Genomic DNA, 27,679 nt, shown 5'->3' on the forward strand with positions numbered 1-27,679 from the left:
CGCTTCGGGAAGCGAAGGGCTGCCGCTGAGAGGAGGCCGCGGGCCCCGGAGGGGGGAGCCTCTTCCCCGCCGACTTCTGCGCGGAGCTCCGCCTCTGAGGCGGGGCTGGGCCGCGGCTGGGCCGGCAGCATGTGCGGGAGGCGCCAGGCGCGGCCCGGCTAGAGGCGCGGCCCCCTCCGCTTCCTTTCCTCCCGCGCTGCCGAGACAAGCCAGCCCGGCCTGATGGCCACCGAGGTGGCGGCGGGGCCCAGCGCCCGGCTGCCCTCGTCCCCAGCGCGGAGGGATTTCTACTGGCTCCGCTCTTTCGTGGCGGGAGGTGAGCGAAGAGCCGGCTGCCGCTCCGCGTATGGGCCGGGAAGGGGCGTGCGGGGCGGCTGGAGACCGTCGCGGGGGGGTGTGTGTGTGGGGGGGGGGTAGAAGAGGGCTTGCTTTTTTGTGTTGTGTCCGCTGGGCAGGGGGGAGGTGCGGAGGCAGCTGCTTGTCGGATGCCTCGCAATGCTAGAGAGAAAGAGTCCGGCAGCACCTTAAAGACTAACAAAAATATTTTCTGGCAGGGGGTGAGCTTTCTTCAGATACAGCTAGAATGTGAATCCATCTGTCTTTAAGTAGAGGAGAGTGAAGTCAGACAAGCATTAGTATGTAAATGTTAACAGTATGTAAACGCCTGCTAGTCACATTTACATACTGTTAAGATTTACATACTAGGTAATTCACAGTGGGTACCCGTGTTAGTCTGTCCGCAGTAGTAGAAAAGGGCAAGTCCAGTAGCACCTTAAAGACTAACAAAAATATTTTCTGGCAGGGTATGAGCTTTCGTGAGCCACAGCTCACTTCTTCAGATACAGCTAGAATGTGAATCCATCTGTCTTTAAGTAGAGGAGAGTGAAGTCAGACAAGCATTAGTATGTAAATATTTTCTGGTAGGGTATGAGCTTTCCTGAGCCACAGGTCACTTCTTCAGTCTTTAAGGTGCTACTGGACTCTTGCCCTTTTCTACTACTGCGGACAGACTAACACGGCCACCCACTGTGAATTATCTAGTATGTAAATGTTAACAGTATGTAAATGTGAATAGCAGGCGTTTACATACTGTTAACATTTACATACTAATGCTTGTCTGACTTCATTCTCCTCTACTTAAAGACAGATGGATTCACATTCTAGCTGTATCTGAAGAAGTGAGCTGTGGCTCACGAAAGCTCATACCCTGCCAGAAAATATTTTTGTTAGTCTTTAAGGTGCTACTGGACTCTTGCCCTTGTCTACTACTGCAGACAGACTAACACGGCTACCCACTGTGAATGCGAGAGAGAGAGAGCAATTAAAAAGGGAGGTGGTCGTAGTTGGGTCCTTTCCCGCCCCCCTACAGACACACCGAGTAGCAGAATTCTCACGGAATGGCCAGCTCGCATTTGAGACCCCAAACCGAAATAAGCGTTTTTGACCTGTTCGGGTCGCTCAGTCGTGAGAACGCGCCTTTGTTTTTGACAGTGTGTCAAGTCTTGCCCTGACCTGGATGGCCCAGGCTAGCCTGATCTCGTCAGATCTCAGAAGCTAAGCAGGGGGGTTACCGCACTTTGTATTCCCAGCGATGTATTAAGAGTTTGAAAATGTTATAAAAAACATCGCTTTAAAAGGGTTTTTGGAGACCACGGCTTATAAATGGTTGGAAGACGTCTTCACAGCTAAAGGGGCCAAACAAAGTGCGAACAGTATTTTTTGTAACGTTTTCAAACTCTTAATACATCGGTGGGAATACATAGAAAGTGCGAACAGTATTTTTTATAACATTTTCAAACTCTTAATACATCGCTGGGAATACAAGTGCGGTGACAGCCAGGGTCGGCCCTGGTTAGTATTTTGATGGGAGACCACCAAGGAATACCAGGGTTGCTGTGCAGAGGAAGGCACTGGCAAACCACCTCTGTTAGCCTCTTGCCATGAAACCCCCCCAAAAGGGGTCGCCATGCAAGTGAGTCCCTGGGACTGCTACACTTGTTGCCGTGGAGTCCCGAATACGGGCATCCTCAAGGAGACACCGAATTGTCATTGCAATGCATTCAGTTTCTTCCAAACAGAACCAAATGCATTTGGCTATTCGGTATCTCTCTCCCCTCCCACCACCATCCGTTTTGGCATGTCTTGATTTACAACAGGCTGAGTGTGGTGTTATGAAGGGCCTGAGCTTGGTCCCCACTGAGCAGACTTTGAGAAGTGTTATTGCCGGCATTCATGTATTTATCAGACTTTGAATGCGAGCCTCCCCAGGTTAGGACCCTGTTTGTAGAACGCTGGTGTTGACTTCTTATTGTTGTTGTTATTTAGATAACTAGTGACGAATATGAAGGTAAACTGTCATTGAGGTGATGTGGAAAGGAAGATCAAATGCTATTTAAATACCAACAGATGTAATTAGGGTTGCTAGTTCCAGGTTGGGAATTACCTTGAGATTTTTGGGGCGGAGCCTGAGTTGGGTGGGGATTGGAGAGGGGAGGGACTTCAATGCTATAGAGTCCAATGGCCAAAATGGCCATTTTCTCCAGGTGAACTGATCTCTATCAACTGGAGATCAGTTGTAATAGCAGGAGGTCTCCAGCTAGTACCTGGAGGTTAGAACTCAAAGAGAAGACTAGTGCCAAAGTAGGAATTAGTTATGGAAACAACCAGCACTTATGGCAGTAAATCAAACTATATCTCAGACAAAGAACAACATATTGTAATTAAGTCAACAGAACAAAACCACATCAACTGAACTTACATCCGCTTGTAAAAAATGGGGCTACACGCCAGCGTTCTTTGAACATATGTTCTGAACTGCTCAAGTTGAACTTCACGGGACTGTCGGAATTGAGAAAGCCTATGTGAAATAGGCCTACCTGTTGGAAACCTATTTTTTGGCATCCGTGGAAGAAAAAAGATTTTTCCAGCCTTTGCAGAACTTTGAAAAAATTATGGCATTCATGGAAAATTGTTCTGCATTATGGAATCTTGTAGTGCTATGTTGTAATTGACAAATGATTTAGTGTTCTAAGCTAAGTTCAGTTGATGTGGTTTTGTTCTGTTGACTAATTACAATCCTTGTTCTTTGTCTGAGATATAGTTTGATTTATTGCCGTAAGTGCTGGTTGTTTCCACAACTAGTACCTGGAGGTTGGCAACCCTAGATGTAATGTCATAAGGAAATAGGCTAGTACTGTCTCTGAAATTTTGCCTGCTTATATACATTGTGGTTACAGTCAGTCCAATAAATAATAATGTTTGTGGTGTTGGGTATTATACACATACTCCCCAGGGCTGAGAGGCTTTGTGATGATTGACACTTAATATTGGTGGGTAGTCTTTGAAAACTGGGCCTTGTTGTAGTAGAAGAAGATAATGAAGTCTCTTCCAGAAGTACTGACTTGTCAACTGGCTTTAGCAGTACTATTCTAAACAGGTGTACTTGGAATCCTACTCATGTCTATTCAGTGGGGCTTACTCCCAGGAAAGTGTTTTAGCATTGCAGTGTGGATGGATGATCTGGAGTAGCTCAAGCTGGTAACCATTGCTAAAAGGTAATGGGGAAATAAAAGACATTGCTCATGCACAGATTTCAAAAGATTATTTGTTTTTATTTGGCCAGGCATTTAAAATGTTTCTCGCTGTGAAGGAACAATTTGAAAATTGGGCAGTCCCTTGAAACAACAAAAAGACAGGAAGTCTGACCTACATCCACTTAAGTGTGGCCTATCAAGGTCAGCATATGAGCTGTTAATAGTAGGCAACCTACATGTTAACAGGTGTCAAAGAAGTTGAGCAGGACCTAGACCTCTGAGTCACTCACGTGCATCTTGAACTAAACATCTTTATGGACTGGAAGGGAGCCTGAATTTTGTGGATGGCAAAGGTACCTATTTTGGGTCCCAGAGTGTGTACTCAAAGATTGAGTAATAACAAGGCTGCTTTGCCAGCAAAAGTCATGCCGCTGTGCGAGGGGAAGCACGCTTACTAGGGATGCAGTGACCTTTGAAAAGATAAAAAGTTTTAAGAATAACTTTTGCTGAATGTTTGACATGGCTGTGGCCTCTGGCAGTTACTGAAATAGACTCTTTCTTTATCCCTTGTTTGAAAGGTGTTGCAGGATGTTGTGCCAAAACAACCATTGCACCTTTGGATCGAGTCAAGATTTTATTGCAAGCTCATAATCGTCATTATAAAAATCTAGGTAAGGCAATTTTACGCATGTTTGTTGATTCTAATGCAATTTGTATTATTTTTAAAGGAAGTAGATCTAGTTTTCAAATTACTTCTATAATTGTTGTTAACCAATACATCAAAGGCTCACTGTATTTCCATTAATGATTCAAACTCTAATTTGCAAAAGCAAGCATTAAGTAGAAAAGAGAGGCTTTCTGTTGTATATATCTAAACCTATAGGGGCGGAAACACAAGAGGGGAACTTTGTATAAATAGCCTCCACTGGGATGAACTGGAATTGAGGAAATGCACAAAAGTGGTTTATAATGAGTCAAGTTCATTGTAACTGACTGATACAGATATAATGTCAGCTCCCTGCTAACCAAGGTTTAAAAAATGAGGGGCCAGTCATGGGACTCTGTCCCTTCGGAAAATTCCTTCCCTTAACTTAGCTAACTAACAGTGTGTTCCTAAACAGAGTTACTTCCTTCTAAGCCAATCAGCATCCATGCATTTAGAAGGATTTAACTCTGTTCAGAATTGCAGTGTTAAGTAGTTTGTCACCAACATTAGCTGTGTTTCTTAATCCTAGATGTGAAACTTTGGGGGCAACTTTAATCGTGTTTAATATTGATCCCGCTTAATTGTTTAACTGAGATTGAGGGGAAATGCCCCAGGAAGGTTAAGGGGTTATAGGGCAATGGTTCTAACTAGGGATTTCAAGGAGTCAGTATTACATCTGCACCAGTCCGGTGGGGTTTATGGGAGTGATGTTTTTGTGGGTACTGTACATTGTGAGTATAAGCCCTGCTCGGGCATCTAAATGCGTATGTGTGTAAAACGGAGTGGGATTGCATTCATTGATCCTGCTCTATGATTCCAGTTCTAACAGTTAGAAATAGAGAGAGAAATTGAAAAATAAATAAATAATACAGTTAATGTCTGCAGTGAGCCATATATCTGTATACATGTACGTACAATTAGGATGCTGCTTTTTTGTGGTGTTGCCAATTGCGTGTACAAAACTCATGTGCATTGGTGGGGTTTGCTGCAGACATTTGGCTTTGCACAGATGTCCTGGGGTAGGGTCAGCAAGTACGACTGTACTCTTCTGTGTGCAAAGTTGTGCCTGCTATGAATACTTGAACGGGGCTATGCAGCATAAAAAGTCGAAGATTGCAGTTGTTAAGTTGATCAAGAATTCCAAACCTCATGGTAGAGCATTTAGTATTTCTTTAATCAAAAATTAGGTTGTAATCCTCAGAGTCGTTGGGCAGAATTCACTGACTGTTTGTTTGGATGGAATAGGTTACTGCCTGTTTTTTGAATATACAAAAGTTTAAGATATTTATTTTACCAAAATATTTATATTCCACATTTCCTGATGGCTCAAGATAGCTTATGAATCATGTAGTGCTTCCTACTCCTCAGCTTCGAATTTCCCATGGCCTGTCCAACACTATGGAAGTTATGTTAGTAAAAGAAGATTTGGATAGTCTTCTAATTTCATGTTAACCAAGTTAGCATATAATATTGTATTAATTGGCATATTTATGGAATTAGAAAGTATATATTCTTTAGTTTTGTACATGTAGACTTGACTTATACCCAGTACTGAGAGAAAGCTGCAAACTGCTTTACCCTATGCTATCCTAGCACATTTCATTCATTCCAAAAGAAGAAAAAATATTTCTTACGAGTTGTTTCAGTGCTCCCCCAAATATCCTGACTTTCCAAGCAACATGTTTTGAGTGAAACACAATGTAGTGCTAAGCAGAATTATGCCCTTCTAACAGTGCAATTCTAACAGCCCATTCCTGAGCTGAAGGTGGGAGGAGCAGCGGCGCCTCCGAACCTGTTTCCCGGATGCTGAAAACTCGAAAAAAGCCTTTTAAAGGCTTTTCGCCCCATAGAGAACAGCAAGGCAGCGCCTGCTAAAAAGCAGGCGCAGCGCCACTGTTCTTGCCGCTGGCATGCCGAGCTAAAAGGGGACATGGAGCTGCCTAAAGGCAGCTCCTCCCCCCGGCATGCCTCAGGGACGCCGGAGCACCCCTCAGAACGCCGGCATGGGACTTTACGCCAGTGGGACACCGGTGGATGGCCCTGTCGGCATCCTGGGGTGGCCTCCATGGCAGCGCTGGGAGACCCACGTCCAGACCTCCCTGTCGGCATTGGAACCACTTACGGCGGCATAAGTAGCCTGGACACCAACATGGAGGGCCCCAATGCCGGCACAGCCCCTTCCTGGCCTCCTGAGGACTTTCGTCTTGAGTAGTCAGGAATGCACTCTAAGAATACTTTCCTAGGCGTAAACCCCATTGAATCGGATCAAACAGGATTCTCAGTAGAATAAACCTGCTGGCTAGTGGACTTTGAAGGGTATAACATGGTTTAGGATTGCTTAGTAAAACCTTGTGTTTAAAGGCCTGTCACTCTTTTCAAAGAAAAATATTTCAAATAAGTTTTTTCTCGTGCTTCCCAAAATTTCCCAACTTTTTCAATCAAAAAAATTAAAAACCGAGAGGTGGGGACACCCCTCCCATTTTCCAGTTGTTTTTCTAGGCCTTCACATTTCTACTCAGAACATTCCTAGAAGTGGCTTCAAATCAACAATATGGATGAACAGGTTAATGTTACTATATTTTTAGATTAATTTAACAAAATTACACTTAACCCATAAACAAAATTACACTTAACCCATAAACAAAATTACACTTAACCCATAAACATTTTGTTGCCCTCCAGTCTTGTTTGGACTTCCTCTTTCCTCCCTTCATCTTGGTGACTGACACTAGCTGCTCCCGGCCAGTGGCGCCCCAGAGTCTCCCATACAAAGGCTGAGAGCGAGCAGGAAGGGCCAGATTGTGGAACACTATCATGCTCGCTGGAAACAATGGCTGCTCGGAGAGAAACCAGTCCTTTCCCTTTACTCAGTCCACAAACTATTAATTAGGATCCCTTGGTAATTACTTGGCACCACTTTGCACTCAGGCTTCAGAACTAAAGCTCATGTTAGTGTTCTCTACCAAAAGTTCCTTTGATCGGATAATTATATTTTGAACTGGTTTGAATTTCTCACTGAAAATTCATTGTGGTGTATCGGCTAGAACACGGGCTCACAGCATGCGCCCCGTGGAGCCATGTTACGTGGCCCGTAGTCCCAGCTGGGAACCATAAGTTGCCTCTGCTCCTATGAGGCTGGAAATAGGGCACCGGTGATTTAGCCTGGGAAATTGGCACCTCCCAGGTAAGACAAATGCATTGCAATTGCCTCTCAGTTAATTCTGAGACTCTGCAGTCAGCCTTGAAACTGTAGCATCTTGGCCAGTTCTGGTGAGACCCCAGGGTGACTTGTGTGAGAAGTCTTCCTCCCCTAAGATTCAGTGACTAATGAAAATATACACTGAAAAAACTGTGTGTGGAGAGGGATTCATCTTTCTACCAAGTGATATTAAAAACATCTCTTGTAGGTACTCTTGGTAGGTATTAAGTCTGCAAACAATTACCATTCTTGTCCATGTATTTGAGTTGAGCACCCTTGGGTTTGAGGACTGGGATCTGGGAGTGGGGTTGCCAGCTCCGAGTTGGGAAATACCTGGAGATTTTGGGGGTGGAGCCTGATGAGGGTGGGGTTTGGGGAGAAACTTCAGTGGGGTATAATGCCTTTGAGCCCTACCTTCCAGAGTGGCCATGTTCTCCAGGTGAATGGATCTCTGTTGCTGGATACCAGTTGTAGTAGCGGGAGATCACCAGCCACCACCTGAAGGTTGACAATCCTATCTGGGAGATCACTGTCTTCCCCACTCTGCCATGAAGCTTTCTTGGTTACACTCTATTCTCCTAACCTATCTCACAAAGTAATTGTTAGGATAAAATGGAGATAACAGAATGATGCATGCCATCACAAGCTCCCTGGAGGAAGGGTGAGACAGAAATATGCTAGATGTATAAATGAAAATGTGAATTGTTCTTTATACTGAATGTTCAAATGAAAATGTCATGTACTCTGGTGTTATGTGAGGTCAATATTAAACTTCGTTTTTTTAATTTGATTCTTTCACATTGGTTGTGTTTTTATCTTTGACCTAAAAGCATTCTAATTATATCTGTCCCTGAACGCAATCAATGGTTGTAGAAAGTAGATTTGACACTGAGCAAATACAGCAGGTATCAGTGTAGGCTGTTTGAGCAAAGTCCTCCTACACTGTTTGTAATTTCATTTCAGCTTTGGCTTGCTGCTGTTGCCTTTTCTATGTAGGGGATCCTGCTTTTATCTTTTTCTTTCATCTTCTGTTCCAGTTAATGATTTGGGTAACTGATCTATGTCTGACTCGTCTACCCAGTGTTTGTTTCTATCACATCTGCTACTAGGAACTCTTGATTTCATTATTGCATGTTATTCTTCTCCACTGAATTTCTCTTTCCCTTTTTGTGTTCATGTTATTCTTTCACCAACAAAGATAATGAGGGGTCTGGAGACCAAGTCCTATGAGAAAAGGTTGAAGGAGCTGAGTATGTTTAACCTGGAGAGATGACATAGTAACCATCTTCAAGTACTTGAAGGGCTGTCATATAGAAGATGGTGCGGAGTTGGCAAGGATTTCCCTTATTTCCCTTATTATTTGCCATTTCATTAGAACCTTTAGTAATTAGTATAAAAATAATAGATTTATTTTATTCCAATCCGTTAGTATTAACGGATTGATACAAAATTAGTTTATATGCAGATGATATAGTAATGATATTAACAGATATAGAGAACTCAAATAAGGTACTTTTAGAGGAAATAAAAGACTTTGGGGCAATTTCAGGTTACAAATTAAAGGGAAAACTGACGTGATACCATTTTATTCGAAGGTTGCAGAGAACAAGGAGATTAGCATAATAATTTTTAAAGAGATGGAAATAATGGACCAAATTAAATATTTAGGTATATGGTTTAATGCAGACCCAAAGAAAAATCTAAAATTAAACTGTGACCCAGTTACACATGAGATGAAAAACCAAGTCCAAAACTGGTCGAAATTAAAGATATCTTTCTTTGGAAAAGAGCAAGAGTCCAGTAGCACCTTAAAGACTAACAGACTAAAAGACTGTTAAGTCTTTTGTTAGTCTTTAAGGTGCTACTGCAGTCTTGCTCTTTTCTACTACTGCAGACAGACTAACATGGCTACCCACTGTGAATTTTCTTTGGAAAAATCAATTTAATCAAAATGAAAATTTTACCTGAGTTAAATTTTTTGTATAAAAATCTGTTTATTGAAATTCCAAAGAAAATTATTATGGAGTGGCAACAAATCTGTAACAGGTTAGTTGGCAAAACAAAAAAGCACAAGTAAAAAGGGATAACTTATATGATTGTAAAGAGAATGGGCCCTGACCTGGATGGCCCAGGCTAGCCTGATCTCCTCAGATCTCAGAAGCTAAGCAGGGTCGGCCCTGGTTAGTATTTGGATGGGAGACCACCAAGGAAGACCAGGGTTGCTGTGCAGAGGAAGGCACTGGCAAACCACCTCTGTTAGTCTCTTGCCTTGAAAACCCCATAAGAGGTCGCCATAAGTCGGCTGCGACTTGACGGCACTTTACACACACAAAGAGAATGGAGGAATGGGATATCCAAATTTTTATTGGTATTATTTTGCTGCAAAAATAGAAAGTTTAAAGGATTGGTTGGCTCCAGAAGACAATATTTCCTCAGTACTTCTGGAACAAGATTTTATAAAGTTTCCGGTTGGAAAATGGCTGTGGATTGATAAAAAATATGAAGGAAATTATTATGATTATGATAATGGAGTTTGAAATACCTTAATTGGAGCATGGAATCAGATTAAGCATAGATTAATATTAGAGAAATCAGTATTAGCGTCAATAATGGCAGATATGACAGCTGATAATATTAGCAAACATTTATGGATTAAATATAATTTAAAATTTTTTGATAAGTATTTACATTGGTTTAAAAAATTACAAATAATCTCTTACACAGAGATCCCAGAGGAAGTAAAAAAAATATTGCCCCCTTTCAGTATCTTCAAATAAAAAATTATTTAGTACAATTGATTAAGAAGGGTAAGTTGATACCTAGAACTCTTAATGAATATGAACCATTATTAAAATCTCTGTAAGTAAGGTACAGTATATGGATTATTAGTCCAGAAGAATAGGACAATTATTCCCCCTTTCAAGAGAAAAGGAATAAAAAAATAGGTTTTGGGTAGGATGAAAAAAATGGAACTTTATACTCACAAAAGGTCTAAGTTTTATAATAAGTTGCATTTAGAGAAAATTTATTTAAGATGACACATATGTGGCATCTTTCCCCAAGCAGAGTTCAAAAAATGTGTAACTTGGATAAAATTGCTAGTAAATGTTTGTATTGTGAATCAGCTGGCACAGATTTTCTACACATATGGTGGAGCTGCAGTAGAGCCCAAACATATTGGATGAAAGTGCTTAAAATCATATCCAGTGGCCTTGAAATTGCTATTCCAGTAAGACCAGAAACAATTTTATTAGATTATTTTCCAGATAAACCAAAGGATATTCGAGTTATGTTTCTGCATATACTAATGGTTGCTAGAACAAATCTTGCAAGATATTGGAAAAGCAATAAATCCCCTGATTTATAAATAATTGGCTTGATAAGGTTAAAGAATCCTATGCTTTAATTAAGTTGACATATTATAATAACAACAAAAATACGGAAGAACTGGACGCTCGCTGGAATTTAACAATTTCAAGGATGGAGAAAACACTCCAAGGTGTAAATCACAGAGAGGGAGTGATGTAATATTCATGAGGATTTTAGATAAATAGATAATTGCATGGTCCACTGTTTTGGGTATTTTAGTTATATTAGCAGCACGGTTTTAGTTTCTTTTCAATAATTTGTATTATGACTATTTTAGTAATGTTATATTTCCATTTTCTTTTATTGTTATATTCTCATTTTCTCTTAATAAGTTCTCTAAAAAAAAAAAGATGGTACTGAGTTGTCCCAGAAGGTCGGACCAGTACCAATGGGTTGAAATTAAATCAAAAGAGTTTTTGTCTAAACATTAGGAAGAACTTTCTAACAGAGCTGTTCCTCCGTGGAACAGGCTTCCTTGAGAGGTGGTGGGCTCTCCTTCCCTGGATGTTTTAAAGCAGAGACTAGATGGCCATCTGTCAGATCTGCCTATGACCGTAGGCAGATCATGAGAGGGAGGGCAGGAAGATTTGCATCAGTGTTTGGCTCTCATGGCCCTTTCTCGCATGCCCAAGGTAGTGCCGATTGCTTCTTTGGGGTCAGGAAGCAATTTTCCTCCAGGCCAGATTGGCCAGGGATCCTGGAGGGGTTTTTTCTTGCCATCTTCTGGGCGTGGAGTAGAGGTCACTGGGGGTGTTGGGGGGAGGTAGTTGTGAATTCCTTGCATTGTGCAGGAGGTTGGACTAGATGACCCTGGTGGTCCCTTCCAACTCTATGATTCTATGGATGGGGAATAAAGCAGTCCTCATGGTCACCCACTTTTATGTATATAATCATGTATCTTGTCTCTATGTAATGCTGTAGATCATTTCACGCCAAATTTTCATACGGTGTATTCTCAGTGAATCTCACCTTGTTTTACAAAGCGTTTCACTCATTCTAAAAGCAAAAAAGAGTTTTTTTCAGTGCTCCCCAACATTTCCCAATCAGAAAAATGGGAAAACTGTGTGTGTGTAGGAGAAGACCTGGGCTATTTCAGACATTTCCATTTTCCCCTGGTCTTTTATATCCTAAGTTATTGCTGCCACAAAACCTAAGCTTTAATAAAATTATGAGAAACTAAAGTGTTGTAATTCACAGTGGGTGGCCGTGTTAGTCTGTCTGCAGTAGTAGAAAATGGCAAGAGTCCAGTAGCACCTTAAAGACTAACAAAAATATTTTCTAGTAGGGTATGAGCTTTTGTGAGCCACATCTCACTTCTTCAGAAAGCTCATACCCTGCCAGAAAATATTTTTGTTAGTTTTTAAAGTGCTACTGGACTCTTGCCCTTTTCTACTAAAGTGTTGTAGTTTGTACATTTGGGGTAACACTGGTGATCATCACAAGAAAAAGGTAACCTCTAACCCTAGCTTCTTCCCAGTCTCTCATAATTCCATCATTGCTTTTTAAAAGCTTCTGTTAATTTAAATATTGGTGCCAGTATAGAAAATAACTGAATAAGAAATAGATTAATCTATCACCATTGAGTGGTGTGAATTTAACATATAAATGAGCAGTGACAAGAACTTCATGCACAAGCATTTTTATGTCATGCAACAAAACATTCTGATGTGTAATGATAAACTTGTACTGTGCTGAAGATTGCCGAGAGACATTGAAATAAAATCACTGCTAAGTGCAGGGGCTGCAATGAAATTTCTAGGTGCCATGGTGACCTGGGATTTGTCGAGCCCTTTCTTACTCCTCTTTTGCTCAATTTCACTGTTCTTTATTTTATAACGTCTTGTGTGACATTTTCACACAAGATTTGTCTTCTTTGTCACTCACCATTTTTGTCACCTTGATCTTGCAGTCTTAACAGACTTTGTTGCATCATCACTGATAATGTTGTAGATGTGCTTTAAAGAATTCCCATAATTAACTATGATCAAGAATCATTATCTTCAGGTGTTCAGAATCGTGTGCCTCACAGTGCCACCCTGCACTGCATCTGCACAAGGGTTGCCAACCTCCAGGTACTAGCTGGAGATCTCCTGCTATCACAACTGATCTCCAGCTGATAGAGATCAGTTTGTCCTGGGCTCTGAGATGTTTTGTCTATTTGGACCCCATAAAGCCCTCATATGTAAAGAAAGAGATGTGTTCAGAAACCTTACATACAAACTTAACTAAAATAAACCTCCATTCAGGTCTTCCAGTGTTGTAATAGAACTGCTTAGCAGCTCTGTCTGGGAACACTGCCTCTCTTATGAGAGATAAGAGTTATACAGTGAAGGCACCAACACAGTATTAGATAGAAGCATCAGCTGTACCGTCGCTCTGTAAAGGTGCTGACTAAACTAAGACACATTGTGGGTTATTGAGAAATCCTTTACAGAAGTAAGATACAGTCAGTTTAACTGTATCCATAACAAGGAAACAATGTTGGAAAATGTTATGGAAAACCAGAATGAGATACTCATGATCATTCCTCATGATCAGATAGGCACTGATCTTGAGGGGATAAAAGGAAGGAAGATATCAGATGAAGGTTAGAGATTTCCTGGCAAGTTAACACATACGTTGGCTTGACATGGATCTCTCTCCATCTCTTGAATGAGATGTAAATACTTGAGACTCTGATTCTTGCGTGAACAGAAGTTCTCAGAGGTTTCTTTGAATGTTTAGATCTTGTAAGGTCTGGATATTCACTGACACCTCTAACATTTTACAAACCTTTTTGTAAGGATGGGAAAGACTCCTTTTGAGGGAGATTCTTTTCAGGATAACCAGTTCTTGCTAAGGCTGGATGTCTGAAATGAATGCTTGCAGACTGCTCCATACAATGGAGGCTCTTAGAATTCCTACCAACCTTATAGTGGGGTCTAAGAGTATTGGATCTATCCATATTTGGAACACTGACAGCACATTTATTCTAACATGGATTAATGGATTCTCACAAAGATCTATCAAGTCTTGCTTGGCTTCCCAGGCCTAACAAGCATGAAGATTTACACAGGGCTAAAAGCTAATTCTCTGAGTTTGTATCAGAAGTTTCTCTAGATAACAGAGAGAATTCTGAACTTTCTCTGAGCAGAAGCCAGAGGTCTTCTTAAATGGCAGGAGAGCCTCTGTAGTCTGTAATAAGCTTACATAGTGTTTACACAGATTAAATGAAGTAATATTCTACATATTGGACTACAAGTTCATATACAGATCTCCCTGAAATTTCCACTATCAGAGAGAACATTCAAATAGCTTTAAGCTTACCCATAATACATGGCATGGCTTTTTCATAAGCTTTGCATTTGCTGTCTGATTCAGACACAAATATAGATATTCCTGATCCTAGATCAGAAGCCTTTTTATGGGCTAAGATTTCTCTATAATTTCATGGACTTGGTCCTGGCATGGACTAGAAATATGCTTTAATATGATAATTACAACTTCTACATAGAACCATGGAACCAGAGATTTCTCTAATCTTTGCAAAGACACAGCAAAGATAATGCAAAGATCTTGCAATACTAAAATAACATATAAAAGACCAGAAACGTTTATATATCCTTAACATGAATTAGGATCCTTTCAGATCTCTCTAAAACCTTACATATAGGTAAAGAAGGTGTACAGATGACATGACGGGGTATAGTATGTCTTCTGTATTAAGATATGATATTCTAAATGATTTGAATGAAGATGCTTATAATCAAATCTTTTCCCATCGTACTAACCATATCTTACAAGATTTCTGTAACTGTTATATTCTGAAATGAAATATCATTACAATATTAAGATAAGATACTCTTTCATAGAGGCATAGAGATTGTTTAAGATGACTTAAGATTGCTTGCAACATAAACATGTTTAAGACTTATGTCTATACTTATAATGTTTTAAGACTTTGTAACCATAATACAAGCATATATTATGTAATGTGAATAAATGCATTTTAATTATACATACAATCATGTCCCTATTTATAAATTTATTGACGCACTTCAAGAAAAAGCTTACTTTTAGGTAAGAAATGTTGATTCCTGCTCAGTAGGTGTCTTGCTGAATAAGATAACATATTCCTTCTCAGGAAGGGGTCCATTCTAAGAGTAAGGCACTGAAAGGCATGAACCGCGACAAGTTCACCTGGAGAAAATAGCCGCTTTGGCAATTGGATTCTATGTCCCTCCTCTCCCCAAATCCCGCCCTCCTCAGGCTCCGGCCCAAAAACCCACTGGTGGCGAAGAGGGACCTAGCAACCCTAATCTGCACCCTTCCTGAGCCCACTGAGGTCAGTGGGCTTAGAAGGGTATAACTCTGCTTAAGATGGTGCTGTCAGTGGCCTGCTTTGTATCATGTGAGTGGAGGATAATTGTTCCATCTGCAAAAAACCTGTGTATTAACTTCAGATACTGTTCTTTCAAAATGAGTTGCACCGGTCAATTTTCAAAGAAGTAAGCTTACCCATGACACCGGCTTAATTTGTCAGATATTCTATTTGTAAAGAGAGCAACTTGCTCTTGAATTTTTTTCAGCATGAATTAACATTATCACCAGCACTTTAAGAAAAGAAGAAGAAGAGCTGGTTTTTATATGCTGACTTTCTCTCCCTCTTAAGGAAGAATCAAACCGGTTTACAATCTCCTTCCCTTCCCCTCCCCACAACAGACACCCTGTGAGGTAGGTGGGGCTCAGAGAGTGTGACTAGCCCAAGGTCCCCCAGCTTGCTTCATGTGGAGGAGTGGGGAAACAAATCCAGTTCTCCAGATTAGCCTCTGCCGCTCATGTGGAGGAGTGGGGAATCAAACCCGGTTCTCCAGACCAGAGTCCATTGCTCCAAGCCACCACTCTTAACCACAACACCACGCTGGCTTAATCCTTAAAAGGATTAAGATGCATTGGTTTTAAAGTTCTATTATTGATGGTTTGCCAGCCAGCTAATAAGATGATTAATACAGGGGCTTTGTGAGAACATGCCTGTTGATGAAGGTAGGGAAGCTGCTTTCTGTGACGTTAGAGTTGCAATAGTTTGCTCAAGAAAACTGAGGTGCAGGGGGATTGTACAAGGCAATTTTCAAATCAGTTTCCCAACTTTTTTTTACTGTAAAGCAGCCTGCAAGTTCTATTCATCATAAAATTAAGAACAATTTACTTACCAATTATCTACAGGCACGTTTGCTCCAACGCATACATAAACGGAACAGCTGGGTGATGGCGTTGTCTTAAATTAATGATAGTAACATAGTCTCACTAATGACCACTTTTATCTTACTGCTGAGCATAGAATTTAGAGTTAGTTTTTAAGAGCAAATTATTCCCCCCCCTGCATGCAGGGCTGTGATCATAATCACATGAATAATTTGTCATACGTTGATATGTATAAAGTGTAATACAATTTGAAAAATAAAATTTAGAGTGATTAGTGGCTGTGTATTGACAAATAACCTTCCTGTATAGGGATTTCCATAACCTCCAGGTACTAGCTGGAGATCTGCTATTACAACTGATTTCCAGCCAATAGAAATCAGTTCACCTGGAGACAATGGCCGCCTTGGCAATTGGACTCAATGGCATTGAAGTCCCTCCCCAAACCCTGCCCTCTTCAGGCTCCGTCCAAAAAACCTCCCGCTGGTGGCAAAGAGGGACCTGGCAACCCTACTGATACTTGTGGTTCTTTTCTGCAATTTCTTGCTTTTACTTTTCTGCAGTTTTCTGCTTTTACAAATAGAAATGTTCTTGACCAGGTCAAATATGGAAAAACTTCCTCTTGAGTGTTCAGTTCTTGCTCAATTGCGGGGGTGGAGTCTGGATTTGGAGATGGGGGAACAACTCAGTTTTATTTCAAATCCCAGGGTTGGACATGCTGATTTCTAAAACAGAGTTCCTGTTCCTTCTTCTTAGCCAGTTTTCTATGTGTGCAGCAGCATGAATGAGAAAACTATTGCTAAATGTCCTACCTCCTTGCTGTATTTTGAACTTACTGTGTATTAACCAACTTTAGCAGTCTTTGCAGTAGTGATTCAGTAACTACGTTTGGATTTTGTTTTGGACCAGTGTTGCTCTTTGTAACTTGTTACACTTCTGCAATGCTGCTAAAGATAGTGGGATGTAAGTTATATGTTGTGCATTTTAAAAAAATGTGTTACATTGTCAGGGTTTGAGATACAGTATTGTCACAGTGGCTGGTGTTAATCATCCTAAATGATTATTTATTGGTAATGGAGTTTTATGACTACTGTATGTTTATAATGCAAGTCTATATAATTATGTAATAATAGAACATGTATTCTAATGTTCTAAGTCCCCCCAAAGTTTTGGTTCTCTCCAGGCATGTTGGTATAATCTGAGATGACAAGTTCATAACTAAAATACCTTTTTTTGACAACTAGAATTTCAAACTTCATTCTGATGTTCTTCTTTTATTATGTATGAGAAAGCTGATCTGTACAGGTTTAAATGTCTCTGAGTCAGTAACATTTGGAGTAAATATTAGTTTACTGTAATTTTTAATATGATCTTGTGTTGCTGACAGGTGTGCTTTCTACATTGTATGCTGTCCCGAAAAAGGAGGGTTACCTAGGATTCTATAGAGGAAATGGAGCAATGATGATTAGAATCTTTCCATATGGTGCCATTCAGTTCACAGCATTTGGACAGTATAAAAAGGTAGTTCAACCTATCTTTACTTTCTTTGGCTAATACCATCCACAGTTGTTTAAAACTTGTAATTGGATAGAACATTCTGTGTAATTAATCATGTGTTTAATTTTTTTTTAAATTATGCAGTTACATTCCATTTTTACATTTAGGATGCAGAGAGGACCCTCTATTCATTTATTGTAAAAGGCTGAACATTCTTGAAAATTCTAAAGCACATCTAAATATGTTCTGAGACCTCCCAACAGCCTGTCCTGAGTTTCTCCTGTACAATCCTGCCTCGTTTTTGTTTTGCTTGTTTATTTTGTTTTAATAGGGGCTGAGCAAAAGTAATTCTGCATTGAAGTAATGTAAATAAGTTGAAAACTAATGCTGGCAAGACAGATGCTAATAATTTCTGGTTTCAGCAAAGAATGGACAGTGAGATTACCTCCTCTAGACAGAATCGCAGGCTTCTTGAAGGAGCAAATTTGCAGTCTTGATGTACTTCTGGGCTCAAGGTTACAGCAGCAGCCTTGAGTGCTTCTTAGTGTTTTTTGCCTGGTGAACTAGTTGCAACCTTCCTCTTGGACAGGGATCTTGACATTGGCTTGGATCCACGCAAGTGATTCCATGGGCAAAAGGAGTTCCTCCCATGGAGTATGACTTTCTCACTTCCCCTCTTGCTACAGCTCAAAATGCGCCCTGAGATGGTGCTCCTGGGGGGACAAAAGAACCCCCCCCAGGAACAGAATGAAGGGAGGTTTGGTGGTCTACTGTGGGAGGGGGAAATCAGCGATAATTGCCTTTCCCTTCTGTCAGCAGAAATCCTCTGTGGGATCCTTTTCATACAAGGAACCTAAAATACTTGGTATGCAATTATCCTTTTATATAATTGCATTTTAATATATATTCTAGTAAGGTATGAATTAAATTAAAGAACAGATACTGTACAGGTAATGCAGATATGGATTGAAAACCACTTCAGTGCAGTCTGAGGGGCCATTTGCCTATCTTAGTTTTTGGAAAAGCTGCCAATGCAGATGCATTCTTACCCGTGGATTATGATCCTAACCTAAAAGTGCTCACCTATTGTTTGGCTGAGTTGCACATTAAGGTTTACTTAGAATGTTAAGGGTTTTTTTCCCCACACTTGGAAATACTGATATTTTTGCAGATGATAAAGAAGAACCTTGGCATTTCTGGACATGTACATCGGTTAATGGCTGGTTCCATGGCAGGTATTTTATATTTCCATATGCTTAAAATTATGATGATCATCCTTTGCTTGCCAGTTTTGCTTCTTCTAATTAACACCCAGATTAAAGGTCACTGCTTTAATCACAAATCGATCTCTGCAGTTTTGGGAATACAAACATGAATATCTTGAAAGCCTGTAAAATATTTCTGTTACAACAGATAACCGTGTACAGTGGCATCAAAACTTCCACACAATCCAGAAATGAATTATACAAGCTTTTGAACAGCTTTCAGCAGTGTGGGATCAGGAGGCTCTTCCACTTTTGATACTGGCTATAGTAAGCAGAACAGTATATTTTTAAGTAGTCTTGCCCCCTTGCATGGAAATGGAGCATATTTTTCTTCTACATGGCACATGAAGAGAAACAGTTTCATGAAAAACATGGATTTTTTTGGTTTCGAAAAGGAAAATTGGAGTAAAGGGAGGGGGAAAGGCAGATGAAATGTGAGAAATGAAAAAAATAGAGGGACAATTAACTGTTCAAGAGCATAGAACACCAGTAACACTTTTCCTGGAATTAAGTGCTGCTAGGGTAGAACTAATTCACGTAAAGTACTGCTATACTGCATACACAAATGGCAACAGTTTGTAACACCTTTGTTCAAAAATTTATATTGGTCCACAGGAAAAAAAAAAACCAAAACAAACAACTGTATAATATTGTTTCATTAGGACCAACTAGAATATCACAAAATGGTATGCAAGTCATTGAATTCCCCAGAAACTTTATTATGGATACTTAGTACAGCCCCTCCCAAAGGGGTAAGATGGAAAAGTCCCAGTCTGCCCCTTTTAGATGCTTAAGATAGAGGATGCGTTCCAGACTTATAGTATTGCTTGGTGGGTACAAACAAGTTTCATTATGTACCTAAGGCTACTAGGACAGAGAAGCAGGAAACAAGAGCGTATTCCCTCAGATAATATAAAGATAATTAGTTAATCAGATTTTCCTCCAGCACTCACTTGAATAAACAGCCCCGTGAATAGCAGACAAAAAACATAAGAGTTCTTACATAAACAAAATTGGAGATTGCTTTCAAAAGATGCCCTGTTGACAAAAAAATACAATCCAGATTAGATGATAATACCTAGTGGATGGAAGGCAAGCACCCCTATTAGCAGAGCCCCACAGGACGGTTCTCCAGGTGTGGTATCCCTCTCTTTGACTTGGAAAATAAGCATAAAAACAATCTGATCTTATAGTAAAATCACATTCAGATAAGGTACGTGGATGAACATCAAATATGGAAGTGAGAATTTGAAAATTCCAAGCACATTTCACTCCTGTTGTTTGTAACTTGGACATTTTTTAAAGTATTGTTAATGTCAGTATATTTGAACAAGCATTGAAAGTGCAGAGATGTCCTGAAATAACTTCCTTACTGCTTACAATATTAAAGCCACTCTTTCAGCACCAGAAAAATATTCTTGGCATGCCAGTAATGTGAGGAGAATGCCACGAAAAGTCTATTGTAATGCGTGTATTCCAGGTGACAGAGTTAAACATTATGGTGTAAACTTTAAATTCTGGGTTTCCTGAGTCTTGTGTAATTCAAATCTTACTGGTAACGCTTCATTGGTGGATAATTGCCTTAAAGTTTCCTTTAAGGAAAAAACAAGTTGACTGAAGCGGGGGGGGGGGGGGGAGAAACCCATGATTTTAACTACTTAAGGCACAAGTGCTCTTCATCTCCCCCCTCCACTTTCCCACAAGAGGGAATTTTAAGTACAAAGAGATTTAAGCTCCCTGAATGTAAAAACCAAGAAAAATACCAAAATTGGTTTCTTCCACATAATTATGCTAGCTTTAATTTCTGGAGAAAACAACAATAGGGTACTAGAAAAAGCCTGAGAACTGTGCAGCTTTTGAAGCTGCACGCTACCATAGACATGCTAAACACATTTACTTGGAGTTATGTCCACTGTTTCTGGGAGTAGGTTTAGAGTGATAACCTTAAATGTCTATAAATCTGGTTTTGCAGGAGTTGACATAAATAGCTCCTTTGCTTGGGGAGGGGCAGTGGCTCAGTGGTAGAACATCTGCTTGGCATGCAGAAGGTCCACTACCTGGCATCTCCATTTTAGAGGATGGAATAGTAGGTGATGTGAAAGACCTCTTCTCGCGCACACACATAACCCTGGAGAATCGCTGCAAATCTTAAGTGGACAGTAATGACCTTGATGGACCAATGGTCTGATTCAGTATAAGGCAGCTTCATGTGTCTGTGCATGTCACTCTTGTAAATATTAAGCATCTTCTGAAATCTTTGACCTTGTAGATATAAAAGTACAGATTCTCCCAAGTGTAGATAAAAGGCTGCATTTAAAAACCGACTTTTAAAAAGATGCCTTTAGCCTGAGTGCTCCTGCTGAAGATCATCTTGATAGGTGTTTTTCATTTCACAAATATTTTGCCCCACTCAGCAAATGGTGTTTGTTTTTGAAGGTATAACTGCAGTAATTTGTACTTATCCTCTTGACATGGTGAGAGCACGTCTGGCATTCCAAGTGAAAGGGGATCATAAATACACTGGGATTATTGATACATTCAAGACCATTTACACAAAGGTAATTGTTTTTGGTATTTTTTTTCCACTTCATGTCAGCGTTCTGTGTTGCTTGGTTCAGTAATCATGGGGGAATAGTTTTTAATATTTGCTGATAGAGGCTAGCCGCGGTATCTGGGACAAGATAAATAGATTAGCAAGCTCATGTACCATCTGAGGTTGTGTTTTTAAAAAGCGTGTTTAAGGCTCTTGGAGCAACTCTGACCTATTCGGATCTGCTTTGTTTACAGGCAGATTTTGGGGGTTACCACACTTGTATTCCCAGCGATGTATTAAGAGTTTGAAAACGTTATAAAAAATACTGTTCGCACTTTGTTTGGCCCCGTTAGCTGTGAAGACGTCTTCCAACCATTTATAAGCCGTGGTATCCAAAAACCCTTTTAAAGCGATGTTTTTTACAACATTTTCAAACTCTTAATACATCGCTGGGAAAACAAAGTGCGGTAACCCCCATGTTCTGCCAACTGAACCTTAAAGGGATGACAGTGGCAGCACAGCAAATAGCGTTGTTGGGGCAGTTCAGTTGATAATAGCAGGCAAACGATCTTTGGGATCTACTGATTGTTTAGCGGCCCTTTTTAGAAACTAGGTTCCTGCTAGGTATTTCTGTATGCGTTCATTAATAGTTGTATAAAATGCTTTACAATCCTTATTTCGTTTACCGTGTAGCATAATCTGTAAATGCCATTTTGCAGGTGAGGAGCTAAGGATGAGAGAACTGAAGTTTCTCCAGTTGGGAACAAGCACCTTCTATTCTGTTCTCATTGGGCTTGTGACTTTCTTCTCTCGTCATCTTGTGGTCTGAGATAAATATAGATTCTATGACAGCTGGTTGGGCGGTCTAAGATTCCCGATAACCATAGTTGACCTCAGTACTGTTGACTAAAGTCATGGTTTGAAGTGGGTTTTCAGTCCTTGGTCTGGAGCTAAACTATAGGGTCCTGTAAAGTGCAAGTACAGTGGCATTCAGAGAGAAATATTTTTTCCTGCCCTTTGTCCTGTAGCTCTCTGAGACCTCTGAAAAGCTGATGCTGGAGGTTGCAGACCCCATATTTGGGGGCAGGGGCTAGGAGGAGTGTGATGTCTTCCACATTTTAAATCAGGGATGGTTTCACACATATCTGCCTCCTCACTGCAGTTCTCTGGCCCATGTAGATTTTTGTTCCCATCTGTACTCAAGGTTGTTCTTGTCCAGCTCACAGGTAGTGGGAATCACAGCCTGCCCCATCCAGACATTGTGGCGAACTATGAGTGTATCAGACCAAAGGCAGAAGCAGGAAGGAATGTGTAAGCCCATGTGGGTGCTTCCCATTGCCGTACCATGGCTTGGTAACTGCCTCTGTGACTTCTGAATTAAGCCAGTGGGTCAGTTCGGATGCAAAGAACATGCTACAGGTTTTCATGTTCCTTCCTCTTCTTGTGCAGTCTCTCTCTCTTCCATCTTTTTCATAAGCCACAGCTTGTTTGTATTCATATTTGGCTAAACGTTAGGAAGAGCTTCCTGACGGTCACAGCAGTTCCTTAGTGGACAGGCTTCCTTGGGAAGGGGTGGGCTCTCCTCTAGAGGCTAGGTGGCCATCTGACAGCAATTCTGATTCTGTGACTCATTATTAATTTAGACCAATCATGAGAGGGAGGGCAGGAAAGGAGGAGTCAGTGCTCAGCTCTTGTGACCCTTTCTTATATGCCCAGGGTAATGCCAATTGCCACTTTGGGGTCAGGAAGGAATTTTCCTCCAGGACACATTGGCCCTGGGGAGCCTGGAGATTTTTTTGCCTTCCTCTGGGCATGTAGCAGGGGTCACTGGGGGAGTGGGGGAGGAGGTAGTTGTGAATTTCCTGTATTGTGCAAGGGGTTGGACTAGATGATCCTTGGAGTCCCTTCCAGCTGTATATTTCTGGTTTGGGTTTAGCATCAAACTATGGTTTCTTGAGAGAGTAGGTGTGAGACGGGCACAAGGGAAGCAGAGAGTACATGAGTATGAGGTTTGGGCTTGAGTGTCCAAACCATAGATTTGCCATTAAATGTGAACTGAGCCTCTGTGTGTACATTGAGATGCTCTAAGATATCAGGTAGATACATGGCTAGATACATATTCTGCTTTCTCGGGCATGAGTCTGCTGAATATGTCTACTGGTCTACACATTTCTCAAAGAAGTGCAGATAAATAATAAGCTAGTAGAATTTTTGAAGTGCACTTGAACTGTAACTCTTTTTCCAAAGGGAAACATTTCAATACGCTTAAATAAATAGGTTTTAACATAAAACATCTTGTCATCCATATTCTTCCCCCCAAATATTTATTCTGTAGTCCGAGAACTCTGTGTATAAGGTTATGTTTGCTGTGGTGTTATTCCATTCCTGCAGCAAAGAATTTGAGCATCTCTAGTGTACAAAGACAGCAGTTAAACATAGTTAATATTGTTTGGGATAACTGTTCTGTGTAGATATTGCTTGCCAGCAAAACCCTATGATGATATTGGCTTGCAATACAGACACAAGCTGATTAGACTGCCAGAGCTAGGCTTGTGTCTGAGAGGATCAAATGCGGATTAATGAAGACATGCTCATTTTGAGCACCCACAGTAAAGGAAAAGGTGACATTTTCCATTGCTCAAAATACCTTTCTAATGTGTGTGTATTTGGTACTCTGTGCAATTAGGTACTTAACTATTTTTATCCTTGTCATCTTTGATTTACTCAAAAGGAAGGTGGCATGCAAGGATTTTATCGAGGGCTTATGCCAACAGTAGTAGGAATGGCTCCGTATGCAGGTGAGTGGAACTCAGAATATGATTTTTTCCAAATAGGCCTCCTCGGGTTAATCTTGTTTGCAAAATTTTGCTTTGCTTCCCACAAACAGAAAATTACATACGGACACTCCATCTAGAGAGTGCATAGATATTAGCAGTCAAGGTGAACAGCAGAAAAGTGGCTGTTACAACTGGGGAATTGGACATTGGCATTATTCTTCGACTGTCTTTCCCAATCTTCTTGCTAGAATAATTTGTAGAACACGGTTCCTGGAGAAGACAGATGTGAAAGACAGTGGCATTTACAAAGCACTTTCACTTAGGCTGCATTCCTGAAAGGGGGGGTTGAAGCTCTTTAGGAGCTGGCGTGACTCCGCTCTGGTGTAGGTGCCACCTTATCACGGAATAAAGTGGCACCTATGCTGGCGAGGGGGCAAACTTTCCAGTGCCGGGAAGCCATGCCACTGTGCGGGGCTCTGCTGCCAGCGCTGGTACGCCAGCAGTGAAATCCCTTTAGGCAGCTTCCTAACCCCTTTGGATCCGGGACTTGTGATGTAGCCTCGCTGTTTCCGTTGTGGGCATTTCCCTTCTTTTTTATTTTTAAATCCTTTTATTTTATTTTTGGTGGCTGGGAAGCCTCTGTGGAGGCAGCGTGGCTCCACCACTCCCAGCTGCTCCCTGGGAGTTCTGGGAAAGAGATCACAGTACTGAAGGGAGATACTTGTTCCCTAACAATACAGGATATATATTGCCATTTGCATGTAGGGTACTGAGTTTGTCTTGTAATTTGAAATGGAGCATACTGCAGTTTGCAAGGTTCAGTAACTCTGCCCAGATAGTTTTGGTTTATTTATGATAGATAGATAGATAGATAGATAGATAGATAGATAGATAGATAGATAGATGCAAATAATGATGATCATTTTTGGTTGGACTGTAATAAAAAAACCTGAGAACAATGTTGTAGTATGATTATCCTCATTAAACACGTAGGACATGATTCAGCCAAAGTTAAGAATCCCTGACAGCTGTTGATTTCAGTGGGAGAGAGCAAAGTATATACCTGACACTTAAATCATGAATCTTAACTCTTAAAATAACTGGGCCCTTAAAAATGCTTGACTATGGCTGGATTGTGCCTGCATTGTCTAAGTTGGTCTGTAGCTTTTTGTTGAGGTAATGTTTCCATAAAGTTACATTTTGCCTTTCAGGTTTCTCATTTTTTACCTTTGGTACCTTAAAGAGTGTGGGACTTGCCCATGCACCTACCTTGCTTGGGAGGCCTTCCTCAGATAACCCTGATGTCTTAGTTTTGAAAGCTCATGTAAATTTGCTGTGTGGTGGCATAGCTGGAGCAATAGCACAGACAATATCGTAAGTTGTTTCAGTACTTTACTGCACTTAACAAAGAATTGTTAGGATACTTTGCATTAGGAATTGTTGCTTCTGATGTTTTAGAAAAGATGAAGTTTTAAGTTGGTCATAATTTTAGTCATGCTCTTATGGTTTGGGAGGGATTGGTATTTCTTCCAGACCATCAAATAAACCCTTGGCCTTTCTACTTGTACTACAAAGACTGTATATTACTTTGTTGTGCTATTGATAATATATTTGTTTTGCAGAGGGTTTGGGGACAGTTATTAAGAACATAAGAAAGGCCCTGCTGGATCAGACCAAGGCCCATCAAGTCCAGCAGTCTGTTCACACAGTGGCCAACCAGGTGCCTCTAGGAAGCCACTAAGGTGCCTCTAGGAAGCCACTGTACTTTCTGCTCCCAAGAAGGTTGTCTCTGAAATGATCTAATGCATTTGTTTAAGCACACAGATCCAAAGAGCAGCTGCTTCCTCTCAGTTCCCGTGAGGCTTTCTTAGGAGTAAAGCTCAGTAGTCAATTCTGGATGCAAATTGTGCCTTAGTGCTGCACTGAGTCATTTGTCAAGCTGGGCCTCAGAGAGGGGCAGTGAATTGTTTTGGAGCTCCTCCTGTTGTGCCTTTGCTTAAGTTAAGCATGTGTGGACACAGTCAGGGAACCACTGGGGAGCCCTACGTAAGAGCAGAATATTAATATAATAAAATTTTAAAATATGCATCAAAACACACAACTTTCCCTAAGAAATGTACAGAAAAGCCAACTTTTAAAATTCAGGAATACAAAAATTGTAATGTGAAATTATTTTAACTCTGTGTTGATAGATTAATTTCTGATGTGATCTTTCAAATGCTACTTAGTTGATTTACGCTTGTAATTCTTTGTGTCCTTCAAAAATTAACATATACCTTTATGTGTCCCCCCCCAGCTATCCTCTTGATGTAACGCGTAGACGAATGCAGCTGGGAGCCGTGCTTCCAGATTCTGAAAAGTGCCTGTAAGTTTAATAATGAAAACTAAAATTCAAAAGGGTGGCTACCTTACCACTGTATTACCTTCAGTCAGTACTATCTAGTGTCCTTTATGTGATTCGAAGCAAAGTATTATTTAGAGTTGCACATTTTAAACTGACTTTACCTCATGATAGTAAGCTTGTTATACTTTTACCCTGCTTTTTCAGCCAAAAAATTGGTTCCCTAAACTGTTTATAGGAATTGAAAACCAATGCAAATATCAATTAAAATACAGTGCTTGAGAGTGAGATCTCAAGGTTATACAAAAATCTACATCTGAGCCACAAGTAACTTTGGAGCCTTCACGGACATCCAGCATCAACATAATTTTGGAATGATTCCAGTTGCATCAGTGTTCCGTGTATGAAAAGCTTCCAAACTCACATGATGCTGGGGGGGCGGGGGGATGTACGTATCCATGTCCATCCAGTGAAAAATATCACCCTCCCCCAAAAAAACCTCGCCAGTGTATTAGGATCAACCAGAGTATTACAAAATAGTGAGTGGAAGCGTTTGAATTCCCTAGAACTCTTCATCAGGCTGGATGTTAAGTATTTAAAAGAGGTGGGAGACATTTGGAGGCACGTTACAGATGAATCTGGCATATACTGAATCAGACCCTGGGTCTATCAAGACCAGTCTTGTCTACTCGGACTGGCAGCAGTTCTCCAGGGTCTCAGGCTGAGGTCTTTATCATCATCTACTGCCTGGTCCTTTTAATTGGAGATGCCAGGGGTTGAACTTGGGACCTTTTGCATTACAAGCTCAAACTTAAACAGCTAAACAAAAACTTTGCAGGTTTCAGGATGACTTGGAGGCCCCAGGAATGAAGAAGCAAAAATAGTTTCTCCCTTTGAAAATATAAAAACTAGCAGTTCATCAGAACCCTCCTCAGCTTAAGTTTGTGGTAATAACTTTATAGGAAGCTCAAATATTGTTGAATTAAATGTCCTGCTTTTTGAAAAGTTTATGAAAGCAGAAAGTTGAAAACACCTTCATTTTTAAGTATATAAAGACTTACTCTCTTTTTATCTTCCTAGTACAATGGTACAGACACTGAAGTATGTTTATGGAAACCATGGAATACGAAGAGGGTTATACCGTGGCTTATCCCTGAATTACATCCGTTGTATTCCCTCACAGGCAGTGGCCTTCACCACTTATGAATTTATGAAACAGTTCTTGCACCTCAATTAAAAACAGAAATGTAATTTAAAAAGTTCTTCTTTTTTGTTGCATTT

General features: G+C 40.5%; 1 protein-coding gene across 1 annotated transcript; it reads left to right on the forward strand.

Moving 5' to 3' along the window:
• The first annotated feature begins 205 nt into the window (after positions 1-205).
• On the forward strand, positions 206-27,679 carry SLC25A16 (solute carrier family 25 member 16). Its single transcript, XM_056849931.1, has 9 exons — positions 206-316; positions 4,112-4,204; positions 17,373-17,506; positions 18,654-18,717; positions 21,184-21,305; positions 24,012-24,078; positions 25,269-25,431; positions 26,354-26,422; positions 27,479-27,679. The coding sequence occupies exons 1-9, from the start codon at positions 223-225 to the stop codon at positions 27,633-27,635; spliced, it is 963 nt and encodes a 320-aa protein (XP_056705909.1). The 5' UTR covers positions 206-222; the 3' UTR covers positions 27,636-27,679.

This window comes from Euleptes europaea, chromosome 5 (assembly GCF_029931775.1).
Source record: "Euleptes europaea isolate rEulEur1 chromosome 5, rEulEur1.hap1, whole genome shotgun sequence".
NCBI lineage: Eukaryota > Metazoa > Chordata > Lepidosauria > Squamata > Sphaerodactylidae > Euleptes > Euleptes europaea.